Consider the following 21,890-nt stretch of genomic DNA (forward strand, 5'->3'; position numbering starts at 1 on the left):
GTTTGACATTTCTTTGTTGATATTTCTGTCTGGGAGATCTGTCCGATGCTGAAAGCAGGGTGTTGAAGTCCAGCTATTACTGTATTGGGGTCTATCCCTCCCTTTAGTTCAAATAATATTTGTTTTATACACCTTGACACTCCAGTGTTGGGTGGATACACATTTATATTTTCATATCCTCTTGCTGAATTGACCCCTTCTTTATCATTATGATCTTCCTTGTCTCTTTTTATAGTTTTTGTCTTGAAATCTATTTTGTCTGATGTAAGTATAGTTAATCCTGCTCTTTGTTGGTTTCCATTTGCATGGAATATCTTTTTCCATCCCTTTATTTTCAGTCCATTTGTGTTTTTATAGGTAAAGTGTGCTTCTTGTAGGCAAGAGATTGTTGGGTCTTTTTTTTTTTTTTTTTTTAAATCCATTCAGTCACTTTGTGTCTTTTGATTGGAGAGTTTAGTCCATTTAATTTCAGTGTTATTACTGATAAGCAAGGAATTACTCCTGTCATTTTGTTGTTTGTTTTCTGACTGTTTTGTGCTCTCCTCTTCCTGTTTTTCTTTTAGTGAAGATTTTCTCTGGTTGTATGTTTTAACTTCTCATTTTTTATTTTTTGTGTATCCATTATATGTTTTTTGATTTGAGGATACCATGAGGGTTGCAAGTATTATTTCATAACCCATTATTTTAAACTGATGACAACACTGATTAAACAAAGTAACAAGCAAAAGAAAAAAAAAAACAACTCTACACTTTAACTTAGTACCCTTGTTTTTTTAACTTTTTGTTGTTTCTATTATATCTAAAAGTTGTTGTAGTTATTATTTTTGATCAGTTCACTTTTCAGTCTTGTCATGTTTAAGTAGAAATTTAAAATATAAGTAGTTTATACACCACAATAATAGTGGTATGATAGTCTGTGTTTTTCTGTGTACTTACTATTAACTCTGAATTTGCACTTTGAGATAATTTCTTATTACTCATTAATGTCTTTTTCTTTCAGACTGAAGAACTTACTTCAGCATTTCCTGTAGGACAGGTCTGGTGTTGATGAAATCCCTCGGCTTTTGTTTGAAAGTCTTTATTTCTCTTTCATGTTGAAAGAATATTTTCACTGGATGTACTATTCTAGGGTCCTTCAGCACTTTAAATATGTTATGCCCCTCTGTCCTGGTCTGTGAGGTTTCCACTGAAAGGCTGCTGCTGGATGTATTGGAGTGCCACTGTGCCTTATTTGTTTCTTTTTTCTTGCTGCTTTTAGGATCCTTTCTTCATGGGAGTTGGATTATTAAATGCCTCAAGGTAATCTTCTTTCAGTTAAATCTCTTTGGTGTTCTTTATAACCTTCTTGTACATGAATATTGATATATTTCTCTAGGATTGGGAAATTCTGTTATTATTCCTTTGAACAAACTTTCTATTCCTATCTTTCTCTCTACCTCCTCTTTAAGGCCAATAACTTATATTTGCCCTTTCGAGGCTGTTTTCTAAATCTTGTAGGTGTGCTTCATTCCTTTTTAATCTCTTTTCTTTTGTTTCCTCTGTGTATTTTCAAATAGCCTGTCTTGAAGTCACTAATTCTTTCTTCTGCTTGCTCAATTCTGCTGTTAAGAGACTCTGCATTCTTCGGTACGTCAGTTGCATTTTTCAACTCTGGAATTTCCGCTTGAATTTTTAATTATTTCAATCTCTTTGTTAAATTTATCTGATTGGATATTGAATTCGTTCTCTTTGTAACCTTGAATTTCATTGGGTTTCCTCATAACAGCTATTTTGAATTACCGTCTGAAAAGTCACATAGCTCTCTCTCTCCAGGATTGATCCCTTGTGCCTTATTTAGTTCATCTGGTGAGGTCATGTTTTCCTGGATAGTCCTGATGCTCAAGGATGTTTGTCAGTATCTGGGAATTGAAGATTTAGGTTTTCATTGTAGTCTTCACAGTCTGAGCTTGTTTGCAGCCATCCTTCTTGGGCAAGCTTTCTAGGTATTCAAAGGGACTTCGGTGTTGTAATCTAGGTTTCAGTCCCTGCAGCTGTATCTGCACTAGGGGGCACACTAATTCTGGTAATTCTGTGCCTCTTGCAGACTTGTAGAGGTACTTCCTTGGTGGTCTCGGATAAGATTTTAAAGAACCCTCTGGTTAGCAGGCAGAGATTCTTGTTCTCTTCTCTCATATTCTCCCAAACAAATGGAGTTTCTCTCTCTGTGCTGAGCTGCTTGGAGTTGGGGGAGGGGTGATACCATCCCTCCATAGGACTTTGCTGGGCCACACTTGAAGCCAGCGCAGCACTGGGTCTTGCCCTAGGCCTGCTGTGACCACTATCTGGCTCCTACCTATGTTTGCTCAAGGCCTCTACAATCAGCAGGTGGCAAAGCCAGCCAGTCTTACGTCCTTCCCTTCAAGGTTGCGAGTTCCCCCAGGCCCCAGGTGGGTTCAGAGATGCCGTCAGGGCGCCAGGGCCTGGAGTCAGAAACATTAGAAATCTACCTGGTATTCTATTCTGCTGCAGCTGAGCTGGCACTCAAATCACCTCCCCTTTCCACAGGCAGAGGAGCTTCTTTCCATGCCACCATCACCATAGGCCCACAGGAGTATTGCAAAGCTACTGCTGATGTTCGCTTAAGGCTCAAGGGCTGTTCAGTCAGCTTGTGGTGAATACTGCCAGGCCTGGTACTCACCCTTCAGGGCATTTGGCTCCCTTCTGGCCCAGGACAGGTCCAGAAGTGCCATCCAACAGCCCAACTTGGAACCAAGGACCCCAAGAGCCCACTTGGTGTGCTACTCTACTGTGGCCACGCTGGTACCTAAGCTGTAAGACAAAATCCTATTTACTCTTCCCTTTGCTTGAAAGAGTCTCCCCTTGTAGCCACCACTGTTGGGAATGTGCTGGGTCACATCTGAAGCTAGCATGTTTCAGAGTCTCACCCAAGCTGAGACTTGGTCTTTAGTGCCTTATTTAGTTCATTTGGTGAGGTCATATTTTCCTGGATGGTCTTGATGCTTTTGGGTGCTTGTCAGCATCTGGGCATTGAAGAGTTAGGTATTTATTGTAGTCTTCAGAGTCTGGGCTTGTTTGTACTCTTCCTTCTTGGGAAAGCTTTCAAGGTATTCAAAGGGACTTGGGTGTTGTAATCTACGTTTACAACCTGGTATATGCTGTGTAGTATATCCACAGCATATACTACCTGGGTACCGTTGCTGATTATTCAGGGTTCTAGGGCTCTTTAGTCAGCAGGTGATGAATTCTGCCAGGACTGAATCCTTCCCTTCAAGGCAGCAGGTTCCCTTCTGCCCTAGAGTACATTTGGAAATGTCATCTAGGACATAGGGCCTGGAATGGGGCTTCATACCTCTGCCTGGTGTCCTATTCTCCTGTAACTGAGCTGGTATCCAAGTAGCAAGACAAAGTCCTCTTTACTCTCCTTTTCCACTCAAGTAAGAAACTTTTGGAGCTGTGATCTGTGCTGCCTGGGGTTGGGAGAAAGGTGGGTCAAGAACTCCCTTAGATGCGCTGGCTGGTGTCTCACTAGGTTGCATGGCCCCCGAGTCCACTGGATCTGAGCCCAGCACAGCACCAGGACTTGCTTAGAAGTTGCAGTCTTTGTGACTTTCACTGCGTTTTGAGTTTATTTAGTACCCCAGAGCCCATTAGCCTGGGGAAGCAAGGCTTGCTGAAACTCAAGTTGTGACTGCTGGGATGGGTGATTCCCCTCTGGTTAGGGCTGTTCTAAGTGCTCCTTCCATGGGTGTCAGCCGAGTTCTGCCTGTATTGCTTTCTGCTATGATAGGAAAGCACTGAGTTCCAATGCAAAGTTCCACAATTGCTGTGCTCTCCCTCCCCCAAGAGCACAGATTCTGTCTTGGCCACTGCTGGGAGATTAGGGAGGGTGGTATTGGCAATTCAAGGCTATCTTTCCAACCCTCTTCAGTGCCTCTTTCAGTGATATGAAGTTAAAATCAGGTACTTTGATTGCTCACCTGATTTTTGTTCTTATGAAGATACTTTGTAATATAGATAGTCGTTAAATTGGTGTCCCTGCATGGAGGATGATCAGTGGAGGCCTCTAATCAGCCATCTTGCTCTGTCCCTACCACTTGGTTTATGCGTTGAAGGGAAAGTAGGTGAGAGATCCAATGCCATCTTCCTTTCAAAGCTGAACGTACTGACTATCAAGCTTCAGTTTGTAATCTGGTGCTTTGAACCTTGGTCATGTGACTGGATTTTCATAGTCACTCAGGCACTTTGACTTCCTAGCCATGGTTCTTCTTCCACTATGTATATGCTTAATATCCATTCAAACTGCTGAGTTTAAGTGGCCCTTCTGCCTCAGTGTCCAGAGTAGCTAGTATTATAAGCATGCACTACCATGCCTGACTCGTTCTCTCTTTTGTTTTGTCTTAATTTTTTGTAGAAACAGGGTCTCATTATGTTGCCCAGGCTGGTCTTGAACTCTGGGCTCAAGTGATCCTCCTGCCTCAGTTGCCTAAAGCACTAGGATTATAGGTGTGTGCCACTGAGCCTGGCCTAAGGGGACCTTTGATTAATGTTTGACCTGCATCAAACTAGGATGTAAGTGAGAAATAAACTTTTATTTTGTTAGAGCATTGAGATGTTGAGGTTGTTACAATACTTTAGCTTAGCCTGAGTCATGAGATTTTTTATATGAGTTGAAGGTTGACTGTCCTCACAGCCTGATAATCTGATGTGCTCATCTCCTCAGGAAAGACAAACTGCTGCATGACCCTAATGAACACTTCCATTGGCTGCTGGGTACTCACCTTCCTGAAGAAGGCCTGGTTGGGCAAGGCAATATTTGGGCTTTAGGCTTCTTTTTTTCTCTGGTTTCTTGGTTTATATTTTAATTGACAGAATTTTCTTTATCTATATCAGTGCCTCTAGGCAGACAATGATGTCTTATTCACTAGAAAGAGAGATTCTACCTAAGCAGAAGTTGCCAAAATATGACAAACTAGGGAAAAAAGTTATGACTCGGGAAGGCATGGTTAAAGGGTAATTTTCTTAATTTACAAAAGGATCTTATAAATTAACCAAAAAAATAGATAAGGTGATTCAAATCAGAAGGGAAAAAAAATATGCAAACAGCCAATTAGACTAATGAATCCTCAATCTTTGATATGGTTTGGATCTGTGTCCCCACCCAAATCTCATGTTCAATTGTAACCCTCAGTGTTGGAGTTGAGGCCTGGTGGGAGGTGATTGGATCATGGGGGTGGTTTCTCATGGTTTAATACCATTCCCCTTGGTGCTGTCATCCTGAGAGTGAGTTCTCGTGAGATCTGGCTGTTTAAAAGCATGTGGAACCTCTCCCTCTCTCTGGGTCCTGCTCCTACCATGTAAGACATCCACTGCTGCTTTGCCTTCCACCATGAGTAAAAGCTCCCTGAGGTCTCCCAGAAGCAGATGCCGCCATTCTTCCTATACAACCTGCAGAACCATGAGCCAATTAAACCTTTTTTCTTTATAAATGACCCAGTTTCGAGTATTTCATTATAACAGTACGAGAATGGACTAATACAGCCTCTCATCACCCCTCACTAATTCTACAAATGAAGATGCTGGGCTGCAAATGCACACATTATTGATAAGGAATTTCCCTGCTCCCTTGAAGGCACCCCCAATCCCAGCATTGGTGAATCTTCAAACAGGGCAGGCTATGATAGGTAATGGCTGGTGAAGACAGCAAAGACTCGGCAGCACTCACCATGGCAAAGTTCCTCACTTGCTATCTATCCCCATCATTTTGCGCATGAGGAGGTGGAAGCATGGAAAGGTCAAGTTACCCATCTATCTAGGTAACTATTTCCCCTTCGATGTCCCATAGATACCTCCCACTCACTGTCTACAACAGGCTCGTCATCTTTTTTCCCAGACTATCTTTTTCTCTTGAATTCCTAATCTCTGAGAACGGTATCCCCACCCCACCCCAGACTTTTATGCCACAGAGCTGGGAGACCCTGTGGGCTCTTCCTCTCTCTCTGGCTCTGTGTTCTGTCATCACTATCTCTTGTTAATTCTGTCCCCTGACCATCTCTCCTAACCACATGTCTATCTCCAGCTCCACTGTTATTTTTCCTTGATTTGGAATTACATCAGCCTGAACTAGGGCATTTGCAACTCATCTTACCATCTGTGGTGTTATTCTTTCTCAGAGCAGCCAGAGTGGCTTTCCTAGCACCCAAGTCTTATCATGCCAGACTGCTGTTCAGAATTCTGAGGTGTCTCCACATTAATTAGAGATAAGATGCATGTTGATCTGACTTCTGCCCACCTGTCCTGCCTCAGCTTCCGCCACCTGCTGCATGTACAGGTACATCCTAATACAGCTGGATTGCTGGTGGTTGCCCAAACATGCCACACTGTCTTGTTCCTTCCATTTTTTTTTAGGCTATTGCACATGCTGCTCCTTTTACCCAGAATCCTCTCCTCTACCCATCTCCAAGCCCCTCCTCATGTTCAAGTCTCAGCTCCAAAGCTCTCTGCTCTGAAAACAGCACTGTCCTGAGATTCAGCTGCTCTTTTGCTTCCACTTCCTCTGTATCTTGACCTTGCTTCTCTTCTGCCATTATCCTCTAGACTTGCAGGGGGAGGTGTCAGTCTTCCAGGGAGTCAGTGAACTGGATGGAGGGGCAGCTTCTTCTAAACTTTAAATCTCCAGTGCCAATCTAGGACAAAGCCTGGTGAATGATCAATACCTATGTGGTGAAAGAAACAGACGATTAATCAATAAGACATTTGCCCTGTCTGGGAGCTCACGTACAGCGAGACGATGGCTTTGTAAGCCCCTCACTCTGACAGCAGGCTTGTGGGCAGCGAGGGCTCTGACCCTCCTCAGGAGTTGGGAGAGGCAAAGGGGGTCAGCTCCAAGTGTACACACATCACATTCACCACACCTTGCTTAAAAAACAAATCTGTAAGTCTCAGCTGCCAAGCGTGATGTAAATATATGGGGATTGAGGGACTAATTCTGCTGGCCTGAGGCTTTTCCCTGGGTGGGGAGAGATTCAGGCCCTTTTTGTCTTTCATTTTTCACAAGGAACAGCCAAAGGGAGCCTGGCTCCTCTGGTTCTCCATCCCTCCCAGAGTCTCTTCCCACGCTCCAGAGGGCACCCCTTTCCCAGGGGGTGGCCAGCCCAGATTTGGTAGGTGGCACACTGGTTGGCCTCCTTAAACTTCCCTAGAACTGTGCCACAGTTTAAGGGACAAACTTTTGAAAAACAAAAACAACCACAAAAAACTTGAAAGACTTCAAACCTTTATTTGTCTAAGAAAATCCACTGTTAACCCAACAGCTTGCTTGAATGGAGTTGTTAAAGATCAACAAAAGCTGGACATTAGTGAAAGCATGAAAACAGATTTGACTCAGTAACTACTTACAGTAGGAGAAAAAGCTGCTCATTCTCATTTGGAAGAGGAGACTGGGCGTTTTAAAGGGTGAAGGAGAGAGTAGGGCGGGGGAAGCTAGCAGGGGCTCAAGTGAAAAATCACGAAGGGGTGGTCAGTATCAATGACCGGGCAGCTGTGCCTGGAGCTGGCAGTTATGAAGCTGGGATTGTACCATCCCACAGAGACTGGGGGACAGAGGCCTATCCTCCCCATGATTGCATTTCAAAGCAATGGCTTTCAGCTCCTTGAGAAAGACACTTCTGAGGTGTAGGCGATACATACACATCTCAAAACAACAGAGAAAGGAATACCCTAAAAAAGGGAGGTCAGAGGCCTTACCATCGGGTGTTGGCTAGAATAAACGGAAAATTCTCCTGGCTGCCTTGAGCTTTCTCGGGAAGACATTTTCCTGGGGTCGAGGTTAGAGGGCAGTGGAGAGTGGAGGACTTTGAGTCATACTCCTATAAGCCACGCTAGAGTTCCTCGTCTTTGAGTGCAGAGGTTTAGACTGTCTTTGTGTGCAGAAAGTCCTGCAGTTCTCACAGAGACCTGCCAGAAAAAGTCGTTCCCAAATGTTTGTAAATCCTCCGTTCTGCAACCCGCCTTCACGTTCTGCGGTGATCTTGTTGTGCGAGAAAACGCGCCATATTAGCAGAGAAGGGGGTGGCAGAGTGCTGGCGCTAAAGGTCACGCTGCACGGGTAACTGTCGCGGTGTAGGGGCGGTGAAGAGGGAGGAGACACTGACCACCCCGGAGCTCGCTGGCTTTGGACGTCGTCGTTCCCACAGCGCCCAGGGTACCCCAGTGGCTCTCTTCCTGTCTTCCCCCATTACCACGCAGGCTTTGTCACCGCATTAAGGCATTCCCGCTCTCCGCGGAACCGCTCTGCCATCTCGGCGGTGAAAGGGTGAGAGGGCCAGTGTTTGGGTCAACTTTGACTCCTCCCACCCGCCCGGATCCTTAAGGGCCTCCTCGTTCCCCCGGATCGTTAAGGGCCTCCTCGTCTTCCAGGGCTCCGGTCGCTGCGGGGTCTGTGCGCAGGTCCGCGACCGCCCTCGTTCTGCCATGGGCGCCTCCAGTTCCTCCGCGCTGGCCCGCCTCGGCCTCCCAGCCCAGGCCCGGCCCCGGTGGCTCGGGGTCGCGGTGCTGGGACTGGCCGCGGTGGCGCTGGGGGCTGTCGCCTGGCGCCGAGCATGGCCCAGGCGGCGCCGGCGGCTGCAGCAGGTGGGCACCGTGGCGAAGCTCTGGATCTATCCGGTGAAATCCTGCAAGGGGGTGCCGGTGAGCGAGGCGGAGTGCACGGCCATGGGGCTGCGCAGTGGCAACCTGCGGGACAGGTACGGCCGAGCGCGGGCGCGGGGCAGCGCGGAGCCTGCCTGGGATGAGGAGGGGGAGGCAGGTGGGACCCGGCCTATCTGGGAAGGACTATAGAGGTTTGCCGCCTGAGTTTCTGGGCTGACTGTTGAGTCGTTGGTCGTTTAGCTGGGAAAGCCAAGTTCATGTCAGATTTATTTTTGGTGAAGTATGTAGGGGCAATCCCTTGCCCTTCCCTAGACGAGAGAGTCCTCCTCTGTAACAGGAGGGAGTCTGACCTGTATCTCCAAGCCTCCTTAGCTCTAAAGTTTGTGATTCTATCTTATTATACTAAAGTAGAAAAATAAAGCTATTGGCACTAGAAAGCAGCAAGAAGGAAACCAAATGTTGTTCAAGGGCATTGGCTTAGGCGTCGCTGGGCCTTGTTCCTCACATTTCTCCAATCCTGGGGGTACCAGAGGGGCCTGATACACTTTGACTAAGGATGAGCAAGTGGCATGGGGACTCTGGGGCAGGGGTCCCTTACTTGCCATTAAGGGAATAGTGTCCCCCCTTCTCCCATAGGCAGAATTGTTCACAGCCTGGAACTTTGAGACTTTTGGGTCTGACACATAGACATTTCATACTTAGGATTAAGATGCCTTCTTCTTCTTCTTTTTTTTTTTTTTTTTTTTGAGACAGAATCTCACTTTGTGGCTCAGGCTGGAGTTCAGTCGCGCTATCTCAGCTCACTGCAACCTCCACCTCCCAGGTTCAGGCAATTCTCCTGCCTCTGCCTCCCAAGAAGCTGGGATTACAGGTGTACACCACCACACCTGGCTAATTTTTGTATTTTTAGTAGAAACGGGGTTTCACCATGTTGACCAGGCTGGTCTCAAACTCCTGACCTCAGGTGATCCACCTGCCTTGGCCTCCTAAAATGCTGGGATTACAGGTGTGAGCCACTGTGCCCAGCCAAGATGCCTTCTTATCTGGCTGAGATGGTTTAGCTGTGGCCTGTGTCCAAGGGGAGGGAGGTTTGCAAGTTGATCATTCAAGGATTCCTCTAGCAGAGAGCCATCTGCATCCCTGTGTTCACTCCAGCACACACAGATGCACTGTTTTCTGAAGACTGCTGCCTTCTTAAAGAAATGTGGGCTTCCATGGTATTGGAAAACTTCAGTGAGTCTTAGAGAAGTGTTGTGTACACAGACCATATGAATCATGGGAGGATTTTCATTCTCCCACCGCCACCCCAAATTTCTTATCCTGGAGAGCTTTTTCAACTACAATTTCTTGAGATTCCCATCCCAGGACTACTGAAGCAGAATCACCAAGAGTGGGGCCAACTCGTGTAGAATGTTTAAATCTCCCCCTGGTGATTTTGATGCTATAATTAAAGGGTTTTATCTGAGACCATGAAGAAGAGGATGTTTAGAGCTTATTTAAATATGAAGGATGAGAAAAGTCTTCCTATTGCTGGAGAGACTTCAGGCTCTGTGGGACTGGACACCTTCCAAAAAACTGGGAGAACCAAGTTCTCACGATGCATGTCCGGAGAAAATCAGTGTTGCAGACTAGGTTGCACTACTTCCTTCCTCACTTGAAGGATTGGTTTCACAGACAGTTTCCAGTTCTAATCTGCGTTTCCTCTGATCACCTGAAAAACTGTTTCTTTCCCACTTCTCTTTGTCACTGCTTTGCCCTGACTACTGCAACCATGGAAAGAAAATACGTGTCCTTTGCCTGTGCTTTTTGCTCCCATTGGCATCCTAACATAAATACAACTATATTACCGTTCCCTTGTTTTAAACAATAAACGCTTAGGATGGGGTGGGGTGATGTGAAGCCTGGGGTGGAGAGAAAGGCAATGAAATTAATGTTAATTCAGTGGTAAAATGCAGCAGACACTGAGCTAAATCCTGTCGCATAGATTAGCATATTTAAGCCTCATAACAATCTTGTGGGCTTGGTATAATTATCACTATGCAAATAAGGAAACAGTATCAGAAAGAATGAGTATCTCATCCAAGTCCAGAAAATCAGTGTATGCTGTGGGGATTTGAACTCAGATCTGTGTGAGTACAGTACTTACGCTGTTTGTATGAAACCAGTGCATGATATAAAAGTATAAGGATTGCACTGAGGATCAGGAGACTTGGGACGAACGTTTACAAAGTTTTCTTATTTGCAAAAGAATGAGGTTGAACTTCATGGTCTCTAAAGCCCCATTTTAACTACGTTTTATTTATCAAAGGTTAATTAACAATTTGAAAGCAGGCTTGCTGGAGAGAACTCTGTTCAATGACTGCTCTTCTCTCCACCTGATAATTTAATAACACTACTACAAATGTTCCTAGAATTCAGGGAAAGGCCTCATTTAATGAATTCCATTCTGAACCTGTGTCTTTGGAACTAACTGTTTGAAGGAGCTGGGATTTTCCTCTGGAAGTGCTCTGGGTCTCAAATTTCTGAAGGTATTTTATTCAAAGCTCTTAGTATACTTGTGAACACTTGGCTTGAGCACGCTAAGCATTGAGTGGTTAAAGCCCACCTAGCAGAATGCTGGCATTGGCTGCCTGGTGCAGTTGCTGGGAGGGCGTGCTTGTTCTCCCTGACCTTGGAAATCTCTGCTGTCCTTAGCAGCCATATGTGAGTTGATCAGTTTTTTCTGTCCAAACCCTTACTGAAGTCAGCTTTTTATTTCTTCTGCGCAAATGATTAACTGTTGGAGAAAGGAATCCCTTGAGGTTATTATCCAAGATGTTGTTCCCTGCCCAATTCCTGCTGTCTTTCTCGTCCCATACTCAGTGGTAGGCTTCCTGCTTTCCCTCACTTTTCAGTCCTTCCTGCTCCCCAGGCCAGTTTGTAATTGAGAAATGAGATTTTTTTCCATTGTTTTGGGCTCCACTTACTCGTTGCTGTTGATCAGGGCACTGTAGCTCTTTTGGGGAATTGGGGCTCCAGGCTTCTACACTGATCCATGTTTTACCTGTAAATTCAAGGCACCAGCTTTTATGTTGCAGACTAGGTTGAAGTAACTTGGTCATGATGAAATCCATACTCCAGACTTAACTCTTCTTTCAGATCTGGCAGAATAGAACTAGTTATTCTTTCACTGGGCATCATTTTGTGCACAAGAGGTGAAAAATAATATTGCCCAGGTTGACAGGGAAATGAGATGGTTGGGGTATGTTACAAATGGCAACCTTTTAACCTATGATTACTGTCATTATCCCGACCCAAAATTGGACTCCCGGCAAGTTGCCACTTGCTTTTTCAATGACAGTGATGAGTGGGAAACCTCTAGCGACTACTTCCCACTGTTAACCCCAGCAGTTAATGCCTGTGTTATTATACAATAGGCTGGAGCCACGGGGCCAGGCTGTGAGCCACAGTGAAGGGCAACATTAGTAAGGGATGAATGGGAGATGAGAAGATTCAGCCCATGGAGAAATAATGTCAGAAATAACATGCAAACAGATTTGCCACTCCTGTTTGAACATGGCTCTGGTTGTGTGCAGATCTCAAAGGGAGTCTTGTCTGGGGATGGGGCATGTTGGAAGTTAAGGGTGAAGGCTTTGGTGAGGTTAACCAAAGAACTGTGCACCAAGGGACAAGGCTGGAGATAGGGAATAGGGCCCAGCCCTATTAGGCATCTAAATCAGAGGATGCCTGCCTATTTCATTGTAGCCCCGTTCTCTGGGCAGACATCCTCTGATTTACAGAACCCAGCCCCAGGCTGAGTGAGCCAGAGAACTGTGGGATCTAAAGACATCTTTGACCAGGCAGGATAGCTCGCATCTGTAATCTCAGCACTTTGGGAGGCCAAGGAGGGAGGATTAATTGAGCCAGGAGTTCTAGACCAGCCAGGAGGTCCAGACCACAGTGGGACCCCATCTCTACAAAAAATAAAAAAATCAGTTGGGCGTGGTGATGTTTGCCTGTAGTCCCAGCTACTCAGGAGACTGAGGCAGGAGGATCGCTTGAACCCAGCAGTTCAAGGCTGCCATGAGCTAAGATCATGCCTCTGCACTCTAGAGCCTGGGTGATAGAGTGAGACCCTGTCTCCTCTCTCGAAATCAATTAAATATAAATATATATATGAATAAATAATACACATATGCATTTATACACTTAGAAAGGAAAAGGTGGTCTCCTCAGAGGGGTGGGGACTTGCTGCTACCCAGTGTCGCCAGCCTTTTGGAAGGGGGTAGCCAAGACAGTTACGGGAATGCCTTTACACTGCCACGCCATCGTCATGCCAGCTAGCAGGGCACAGGCTGCCAGCCATTGTCTTCCGGTATGGTTGCAGGGAAGGGACAGTTTAGCCAGCACCTGGAAAGGACTCTACTGATGAGGAGGTTGCGGATGCAAGACTGTCAGGGTCAGGACAGGGCAGAGACGGATCTCCCTGTGCTCTGCTACCGGATGTCCTCCTGAGGTCTCCTCAGGCTTTCCCTGATGACTCTGGTCATATTTTGGAATGTCTTCCTGGGAAGAGCCATCCCTGCTTCTGGAAGGGGCTGTGCTTTTTATCCTCCTCACATTTGAAAGGCTCTGGCTTTCAGGCACTTTTTACTCACCAGTGCCCACATTTTCCTCACCTGCTTGTTTGCAGATTCTATCTTCTTTCTAAAATAGTGATACTGGGCTGGGCACAGTGGCTCACACCTGTAAACCCAGTACTTTGGGGGGCCAAGGCGGCAGATCACTTGAGGCCAGGAGTTTGAGACCAGCCCAGTCAACATAGCGAAACCCCGTCTCTACTAAAAATACAAAAATAGCTGGGCATGGTGGTGCACGCCTGTAATCCCAGCTACCCGAGAGGCTAAGGCAAGAGAATCACATGAACCAAGGAGGCGGAGGTTGCAGTGAGCTAAGATTGTGCCACTGCACTCCAGCCCGGCTGACAGAGTGAGACTCTGTCTCAAAATAAAGAAAATGAAACAAAACAACTAAACTAAAGGAACCAAACTGTGATATTGACATTTATTTTTCCTAGGAGTGGAAGATTTTTTCTTTTTGGCAACACAGTGTTTTGTGTGGTGTAGGCCCAACCTATATGCTAGGTTGTAGGTAAAAGTCTAACAAACTGGGCCTGGCCAGCTTTCCGTCACTCTTCAGCTCATCCCGTAGAAATACAAAGTATGAAAACCAAGGCCAGCACAGTGGGCTCTCTAGGAAATAAGTGGGATTCTTATCTAATGTGTACTTCTGTGAGTCTTTGTTCTCTATGTCAGAATGTGTGCATGAAAAGGAAAGGCTGTTTGGGAGGTTTCCTGATGTAGGACCCCCACATGCCACAGCAAGTTAAACAGAGCAGAGGCCAGCCTGGTTCTTCTTGGAGGCAGCAACATTGCAAGACCTTTGTCTCAGACTCCAATTCACTTGGCCAGCCTCATCTTGTTCTACAACAAAAGGGCCTGAAAGCTATTTTACTTCTCCCAGGGCCACAGAGACATATATGGCAGACCTACAGAAGCTTCTAACCAAAGCAGAGCCCCCGCACAGGCAGCAGGGTTGCCTAAGCAGTGAGGGGGAAGTGTCTGAGCCAGCCTCCTGTTGTCGTTTTTGAAACTGGAGATTGCCAAACATCAGCCAGAAGCTCTCCTAGAACTCTTTCTGCCAAATAAGCTCTTTTTGGGGTCACCAACTTTTAGACTCAAATCATTTGGCCAGACCTGGATAATTGTCTGGAAAATGACGTTAGGTCCCAAGTCGGGGCGGGTGGAGAGTTTTGAGGAAGTAGAAAGCTGGAGGGAAGCTGTTGGGAGGTGGAGGAGGATTTTCTGAGTGTGCCCTGGTTTGTTTCTCTGCAGGTTTTGGCTGGTGATTAAGGAAGATGGACACATGGTCACTGCCCGGCAGGAGCCTCGCCTGGTGCTGGTCTCCATCACTTATGAGAACAACTGCCTGATCTTCAAGGCTCCAGATATGGACCAGCTGGTTTTGCCTAGCAAGCAGCCTTCCTCAAACAAACTCCACAACTGCAGGTGTTCTGCCTGGGGGCATCTGGGGAACTGCAACAGGCTTGATTTCCCTTCAGGCTTCTCGCTGCATTCTGTCTTGCTATAGTTTCTACAGTAGAGGATGACATCAGTAAAGGAAATATTTAATAGAAGTGCAGTTTGGGTTGGGATTGGGCGCGAGTGGATGATGCAGGGTATTGTTTTTTTTTTTTTTTTGAGACGGAGTCTCGCTCTGTCGCCCAGGCTGGAGTGCAGTGGCCGGATCTCAGCTCACTGCAAGCTCCGCCTCCCGGGTTTACGCCATTCTCCTGCCTCAGCCTCCCGAGTAGCTGGGACTACAGGCGCCCACCACCGCGCCCGGCTAATTTTTTGTATTTTTTAGTAGAGACGGGGTTTCACCAGGTTAGACAGGATGGTCTCGATCTCCTGACCTTGTGATCCGCCCATTTCGGCCTCCCAAAGTGCTAGGATTACAGGCTTGAGCCACCGCGCCCGGCCAATGCAGGGTATTGTTTTAAGGGTACCTAGGATTTGTTTTAATCAGGTATGGTTAGACACGCAGACATAGAAATGACTGTCCTGAAAAAAGAAGATGTTTATACCTACAGATTCCTTAGAAATTGGAGGCACGCCAAGCCACACAAGGCCGAGTGGAGAAGCACCAGGGTGGGTCAGGAGGCAGAGGGAGCAGGGGGAACATGGGGGCAAGGGCTTTTATTGTGGTTTCCACAGGAAAGGAGAAGCAAGGCAGGGGTGGCAGGCTTAGGTCTCGCTAGTTTGAATAACTTCAGCAGGCTCTGGGACACAGGTTGTCTGGTACTTGGCTCTGGGGTTGACTAGGGCAGGGGACTAGTGGCCCGGCATGTAAGCACCAAATAAAGGAGGTGACTGGGAGTGCAGACTCTGGATGGGTTGGTATTCCTATTACAGGCACACTTGCAGGTCATCAGTCTATTATTTCTAGGAATTGGTCGGCCCTGGGAGAAGTAGTTTCTTCAGTGTCAACAAGACTCAAAGATGTCAAAGCATAAAACATGCAGAAAATTGAAAGCAAGATTCCCACAAGTATAAAGGTGGTACAATGTGCTCATCTTTAGGGCTTTTCTCCTTTTGTTCAAATCTTCATTCAGAATTGTCAACTCTCCAACCAGGCAGACAAGGGAGTTAGTGGAGACTTAACAGCTGTATCTCAGGGCTGGGTGAGAAGGATGCTGGAGTTTCCAGAGCTTTTCAAATGGACTCTACAGCCTCTGAAGTGTGTGGTTGAGATGAAGGCACATTCCTTGGGTGTAAGGGATTTCCACTTCTGGCCAAAGGCATACCTCAGGCCTTGGCTTCCTTTTGGCCTGTGGGACTTCTGTTGGGTTGTCAAGTTCCATGGTTTGCTGGGGTCTTGTCCTTCCTCATTAAGAAGACTTAGATGCTTGTCATGAGATGATCTGGATCCCTTGTCACCAACTGAGCTTTTTAAGTGTATGGAAGTTGGTTTTGTCCAAGGTCCTAGGGCTCAGCGGAGAGCCTCGGATCACTCCCTGAACTCTCATCTTATGTTTTTTCAAGCAAAGTGTCTAAGCTGAAATCCACCACTCATGGTTCCCAATTTTCAAAAGTCTGAAGCAATAATTCACTGAATTCAGCACTTCAGGTAATTATCTTAGCAAGCCCGTGAGGGGGGTCCTTAATTCCACTTTACAAACGAGGAAACCAAGCCTTAGATCACTGCCATGAAAACACAGAGCTGGGGTTTGAACCCACTTGCCTCCTAAGGCTTTTGCCTTTAACGTGTATGTGTAATGAGAAGAAATGCTTTTCCATAAATGACAGGTTTTGAGCCCATTAATTTTTTGAAGAGGAAGAGTGTAGCCATCTCGACTTAATGGGAAGACATGTGAAGGCAATGGGTAAATACGTGGCTGACATGTGTCACATGAGTAATATAGGTGTTGCTCTGTAGACTCACTATGTCGCCGACAGTGAGCAAGCTTTTCCGCCAAGTCTCTTTACCAGCTAAATAGGCCGAAATCTAGGGACACGCACACCTTCCTGGATGGAAAGAGGGAAAGAGCAAGACCTTGTAGGTGAGTTGCCTGGGTCTGAAAAAGACACCAATTGCAGCCTGTTCTTTTTTATTTATTTATTTTTTGAGACGGAGTTTTGCTCTTGTTGCCAAGGCTGGAGTGCAATGGCACGATCTTGGCTCACTGCAATCTCCATCTCCCAGGTTCAAATGATTCTCCTGCCCCAGCCTCCTCAGTAGCTGGGATTAGAGGCATATGCCACCACACCCGGCCAATTTTTTTTTTTTTTTTTAGTAGAGATGGGGTTTCACCATGTTGGCCAGTCTGCCTTTAGAACTCCTGACCTCAGGTGATCCACCTGCCTTGGCCTCCCAAACTGCTGGGATTACAGGCATGAGCCACCACGCCCGGCCTGCAGCCTTTTCTTATGTCATTCTGTTCCATGCATCAATTGTAGATCTGGATGAGGTGGGGATAGAGAGCCTGGAACCCTGGCAGTTAGGTGAAAATGATTGAGAGCTGTGCATTTGGATTGACACAGAGGTGTAATCAGTGTACTGCCCTCTCTAGCTGGTTAGACATGCTGTAACTAGTTCAGCCTATATTTATAAGCTATTTGTAATGGATTGGTTGCCAAGGGAACTGCTAAAAACTGAAGAAATAACATAGATAGTGTGCTTAGTTAGTGCCAGCTGCTATGACAAAATACCATAGTCTGGGTGGCTTAAACAACAGACATTAATTTCTCATAGTTTGGGAAGATGGGAAGTCCAAGGTCGAGGTGCTGGTAGATTGGTGAGGTAGCTTTTCAGGGTTGTAGATGGCCACTTCTCGTTATGTCCTCACATGACCTTTCCTGGTGCCTGCATGAAGAGAGAGAGCATTCTTGTGTTTCTTCCTCTTCTTATAAGGGTACAAATCCCAGCATGAGGGCTCCACCTCATCTAAACCCAATTACCTCCCATAGGCCCCACATTGGGGCTGAGGGTGTCAACGAAGGAACTTTGGGGAGACACAAACATTTGACCCCTAACAGGTGGTAAGTGACAGAGTGATTACCACAGCCAGCCCACCAGAGCTCAGAATCAAATAACATAAACTAACAACCTCAAGTTAGTAAAAAGAAAAGGAAGTCCCTTCACAGCTGTTTGGACAAGGCTGAATGAAGTGTCATGAATTTTATATTATTCTACACTTATTTTATTGTATTAATTTTTTTTTTTTTTGAGACGGAGTCTTGTTCTGTCGCCCAGGCTGGAGTGAAGTGGCGCCATCTCAACTCACTGCAACATCTGCCTCCCGGGTTCAAGCAATTCTCCTGTCTCAGCCTCCTGGGTAGCTGGGACTACAGGCGCCTACCACCACACAGACTAATTTTTGTATTTTTAGCAGAGACGGAGTTTCACCATGTTGGCTATGATGGTCTCGATCTCCTTACCTCGTTATCCACCCCCCTCAGCTTCCCAAAGTGCTGGGATTACAGGTGTGAGCCACTGCGCCTCGCCACTTATTTTATTTTAAACTTTCACTGTTAGTGTTTTGAATCAGCTTTCCCTGTTCACCTTGTGTGAAGTTTTTTTAGACTAATTATAGACCAGTATGGCTTCTTGATTATCACAAGGATTTATGAATAATTAGTGTCTTTTTTTTTTTTTGAAATGGAGTTTCACTCTTGTTGCCCAGGCTGGAGTGTGATGGCACGATCTCGGCTCACTGCAACCTCCAACTCCTGGGCTCAAGTGATTCTCCTGCTTCAGCCTCCTGAGTAGCTGGGACTACAGGCAGGCACCACCACACCGGGATAATTTTTGTATTTTAGTAGAAGTGGGGTTTTACCATGTTAGCCAGGCTGTTCTTGAACTCCTGACCTCAAGGGATCCACCTGCCTTGGCCTCCGAAAATGCTGGGATTACAGGCGTGAGCCAGCATCCCCAGCCTGATTATTGTCTTAAAAGGTGACGCTAATGTTTCCTTTTAAGTAAGGGGAAGTAAGACATGACTTCAACCCTATATTGAATTTTTGGCTCAATTTAGAGAAAATTGATGTGAAAATATGTATGTGCGTCTTGGGGTGTGTGTGTGTGTGTGTGTGTATTAAAGCACCTGCAAGAGGACCTGGTACACAGTAAGCACTTAACTAGATATTAGCTCTTAAATAGCTATTATCTTTATTGTATTAATCCACCTTATCTATAAATATTATTTTTCTTCACTTCTTTATGTCTTATTTTATCTCTTTAATAAAGTTTTATAATTTTATCTGTAATGGGATTTTACATTTAGTAAAATCCCGTGTTAGATTTAGTACTAAACATTTACTCCTTTCTTCCACTTTTACATGGCAAGTCTTAAAAACACATTTTTTGTTTGCTGTTTAAGATTGGTATTATTTATTCTTTAATTATTAGTAGAACCTACCAGTAAAAGTATCTGGATTTTCTTTGTAAGAGTCTATTCAAATTTTTATGCCCTCTTACATAATTTTTAGTGAGTTGCTTTTGATTTGTGAGTTAAGAGATTGCTTACTCATGAAGTTTTATTGAACCCACAGAGCAAGGGTCAGTTTTTTTCTATGGAATGTTGCTGATGAGACATTTTGTGTCAAAATGTAGAAGAGAATGTATTCTGCAGAAAATTCTGCAAGAATTGGAGAAGATGCCATGGCAGAGGGAACGATACCAGCCGGTGCAGGGATGGGAGACAGGGCCGGTGGAGGGATGCCTTCCATGGGGGGGTAAGGGATCCTGGTTGATCAATATTCCTTTGCCCTGTTGGCGGCTTTTCTACTTTTCAAAGTGCCACCCATAAGCTTCCCCAGGTGGGTGGATGCTGTGGGTAATACGTGTGCACTTACGTACAAGTGCTGTGCTAAGGGGATAAGGGAAGAGCTCCATCGAGGAGCATATACTTAGGGAACTGCTGAACAGTGGGATGGAATCAGTTTTAGGGGAAAGACAGAAGGCCAGGAGAGGATCATGAGATGTCCGTAGAGCCAAGAATTAATCAGAGGTGAAACAGTGGAGCTTCAAGAAGGGAGTTTAGAGAGAAGGAATAGGCCCAAGCAATGTGAAAGGAGCAGCATTGAGATTTGACAGTAGATGGGAGAGGAGGTAAGAGGGTAGGGAGTCTCTACCCTCAGACCAGGATTGTGAGTGGCAAGGTATACAGGGGTTCATCTAACTGGGAGCACCTCAGGTGTCCACATTGAATTCCTTCACGTGCATTGCCTCAGGAGTCCTCACACTGGTGTGAGCCTTCCCACGGGGAGGGGCAAGCCCTTCCCATGGTAGATGAGGGTAGGGGAATCAATTTCCAGATCCTGTGAATCATATCTACAGTCGTCAAGTTCTTCTGTCTCACCACAAACCTTTCCTCTTTGTACAGAGGAAAGGCTTTTGTCTGTCCACCCCACGTCTTACTAGGGGCATTGTCCGTGGAGGGAAAATCATACAGGGTCCCAAACAATGAAAAATGCTGGTGTTGATAAAGAGGGTGATGTTAATGACAGGGTAAACTTGTTGTACAAATCAGTGGTTCCAACTCTTTGTCTTACATGAAAATGAAGAGGCCTCCAATCAAATTGTTGCTGATAAATCATGAAAAATACTTGTTGATGACAAATCGCTATGTGACATACATTGCCTAGAGGATCAAGGAATAAGTGAAATTACTATAACTCCCATTTCTGTCTCTTTATTTGTGTGAAAAATTCCTCAGGGCTTATTTAAAGGAAAGATTTAAAATTAATACTGAACCTTGTCTTATTCTAGCAATATGTGAGATTCATTCAGAGTTTTATGGATGCTCTATAGGGTTCATTAAGCATTTAATTTCCAATAAAATCTGATTTTTAATGTTCAGTAATTATCAAAATATATAGCATATCTATTTTGTTATGATATATAAATCATAATTGTAATGATAACTCAATCCTGAAAACATTTCTTCACACTTGAAAGCTTAAGAAACAAAGCAAATTTAATTGCTTCAAAAGAAATACAGTAAGTGATCGATAGCCATAAAAATATATTAGGATAAAGTTACATGAATAAAATAATATGCATATGTGTTCATGAATAAAAAGAGGAATAACACAAAAATGTTTAAATGGATAATGGTGGATATCAAACCAACATGGCCTTTAGATCTCATTACATGCTTTTAAAAGCATACTGCAATCATTTTATTTTAAATGTCAATGTTTAAAATTCAGTGGAAATGATATCGTTCAGAACAAATTAAACTTATGATGAAAAAGTTTACCTGTCAACTTATAGTTCTGTGAAGGGTCCATAGCTTTTTAAAACTCCTTTGGGGAATTTAAGCAAGAAAACCTTGAGGGCCACTGTGTTATGTAAAGTTATCTGTTGCCACCAAGTGACATAGGTAGATACCATATAATTTTCTCCAATTTACAACTGGAGACAGGTCAGAGAAGTTAAATGATTTGCTTATGGCCACAGAACTAGAGAATGGCCGAGTTCCAATTTGACCCAGGTCTGTTGGATTCTAAGCTCAGGGTACATCTGCCACAGGACAACCCCTCTCCTCTTGTGAAAGTGTCCTAAATCCTTGTGTTCATGGACACTGCAGCTTAGGTATCCAGAAGCTTGTTGGGAATGTAGAATCTCAGACTCCAACCCAGACTTACTGAACCAGAATCTGCATCCAAACAAGATCCTGGAGGATTTGCACATACATTAAGGTTTGGGTAGCTCTTCCCCAGAGCACATTCTACTCCTTTCTCCTGTGCTTTTGCTCAGCTTTGACCCAAGGAACACTTAACAGCCCTCTGGGCTGGTCAGGTCCCAACAGTCCAGCTGTTCATTTTTGACACCATCCCTCAGTGTATTGAAAATAAGTAAGTCACCTGGTGTTCTTTTGTGACCTTTCCAGGATATTTGGCCTTGACATTAAAGGCAGAGACTGTGGCAATGAGGCAGCTCAGTGGTTCACCAACTTCTTGAAAACAGAAGTGTATAGATTGGTTCAATTTGAGACAAATATGAAGGGAAGAACCTCAAGAAAACTTCTCCCTACTCTTGATCAGAATTACCAGGTGAGCTTACAGAGAGTTTACCTTCACTCCTACTAGTCACCCTTCTCTTTCTGACTTCCTTCACGGTCGGCAAAGAGCCTCTCTTGGGACCTCAGTTAACAAAATATGATAATGGCCTTGGTAAGTGATAATGAGGGCACAGCC

General features: G+C 45.1%; 1 protein-coding gene and 1 long non-coding RNA gene across 2 annotated transcripts in view; one reads left to right on the forward strand and one right to left on the reverse strand.

Moving 5' to 3' along the window:
* Window positions 1–1,507: 1,507 nt before the first annotated feature.
* LOC139358962 (uncharacterized) lies at window positions 1,508–7,989 on the reverse strand. Its single transcript, XR_011614456.1, has 2 exons — window positions 7,744–7,989; window positions 1,508–6,713 (listed from the first exon to the last, which is right to left on the reverse strand). It is a non-coding gene; the product is annotated as an uncharacterized lncRNA (long non-coding RNA).
* A 202-nt stretch (window positions 7,990–8,191) lies between these two features.
* MTARC2 (mitochondrial amidoxime reducing component 2) overlaps window positions 8,192–21,890 on the forward strand; it is a 36,986-nt gene continuing 23,287 nt past the window's right edge. The window contains exons 1-3 of the mRNA XM_011761158.3: window positions 8,192–8,741; window positions 14,520–14,693; window positions 21,584–21,746. Of these exons, the coding sequence (XP_011759460.2) occupies window positions 8,470–8,741; window positions 14,520–14,693; window positions 21,584–21,746 (609 nt within the window). The 5' untranslated portion in view covers window positions 8,192–8,469. The remainder of the gene's footprint in view (window positions 8,742–14,519; window positions 14,694–21,583; window positions 21,747–21,890) is intronic.

The sequence above is a fragment of the Macaca nemestrina genome, chromosome 1 (genome assembly GCF_043159975.1).
Source record: "Macaca nemestrina isolate mMacNem1 chromosome 1, mMacNem.hap1, whole genome shotgun sequence".
In the NCBI taxonomy this organism is placed as follows: domain Eukaryota; kingdom Metazoa; phylum Chordata; class Mammalia; order Primates; family Cercopithecidae; genus Macaca; species Macaca nemestrina.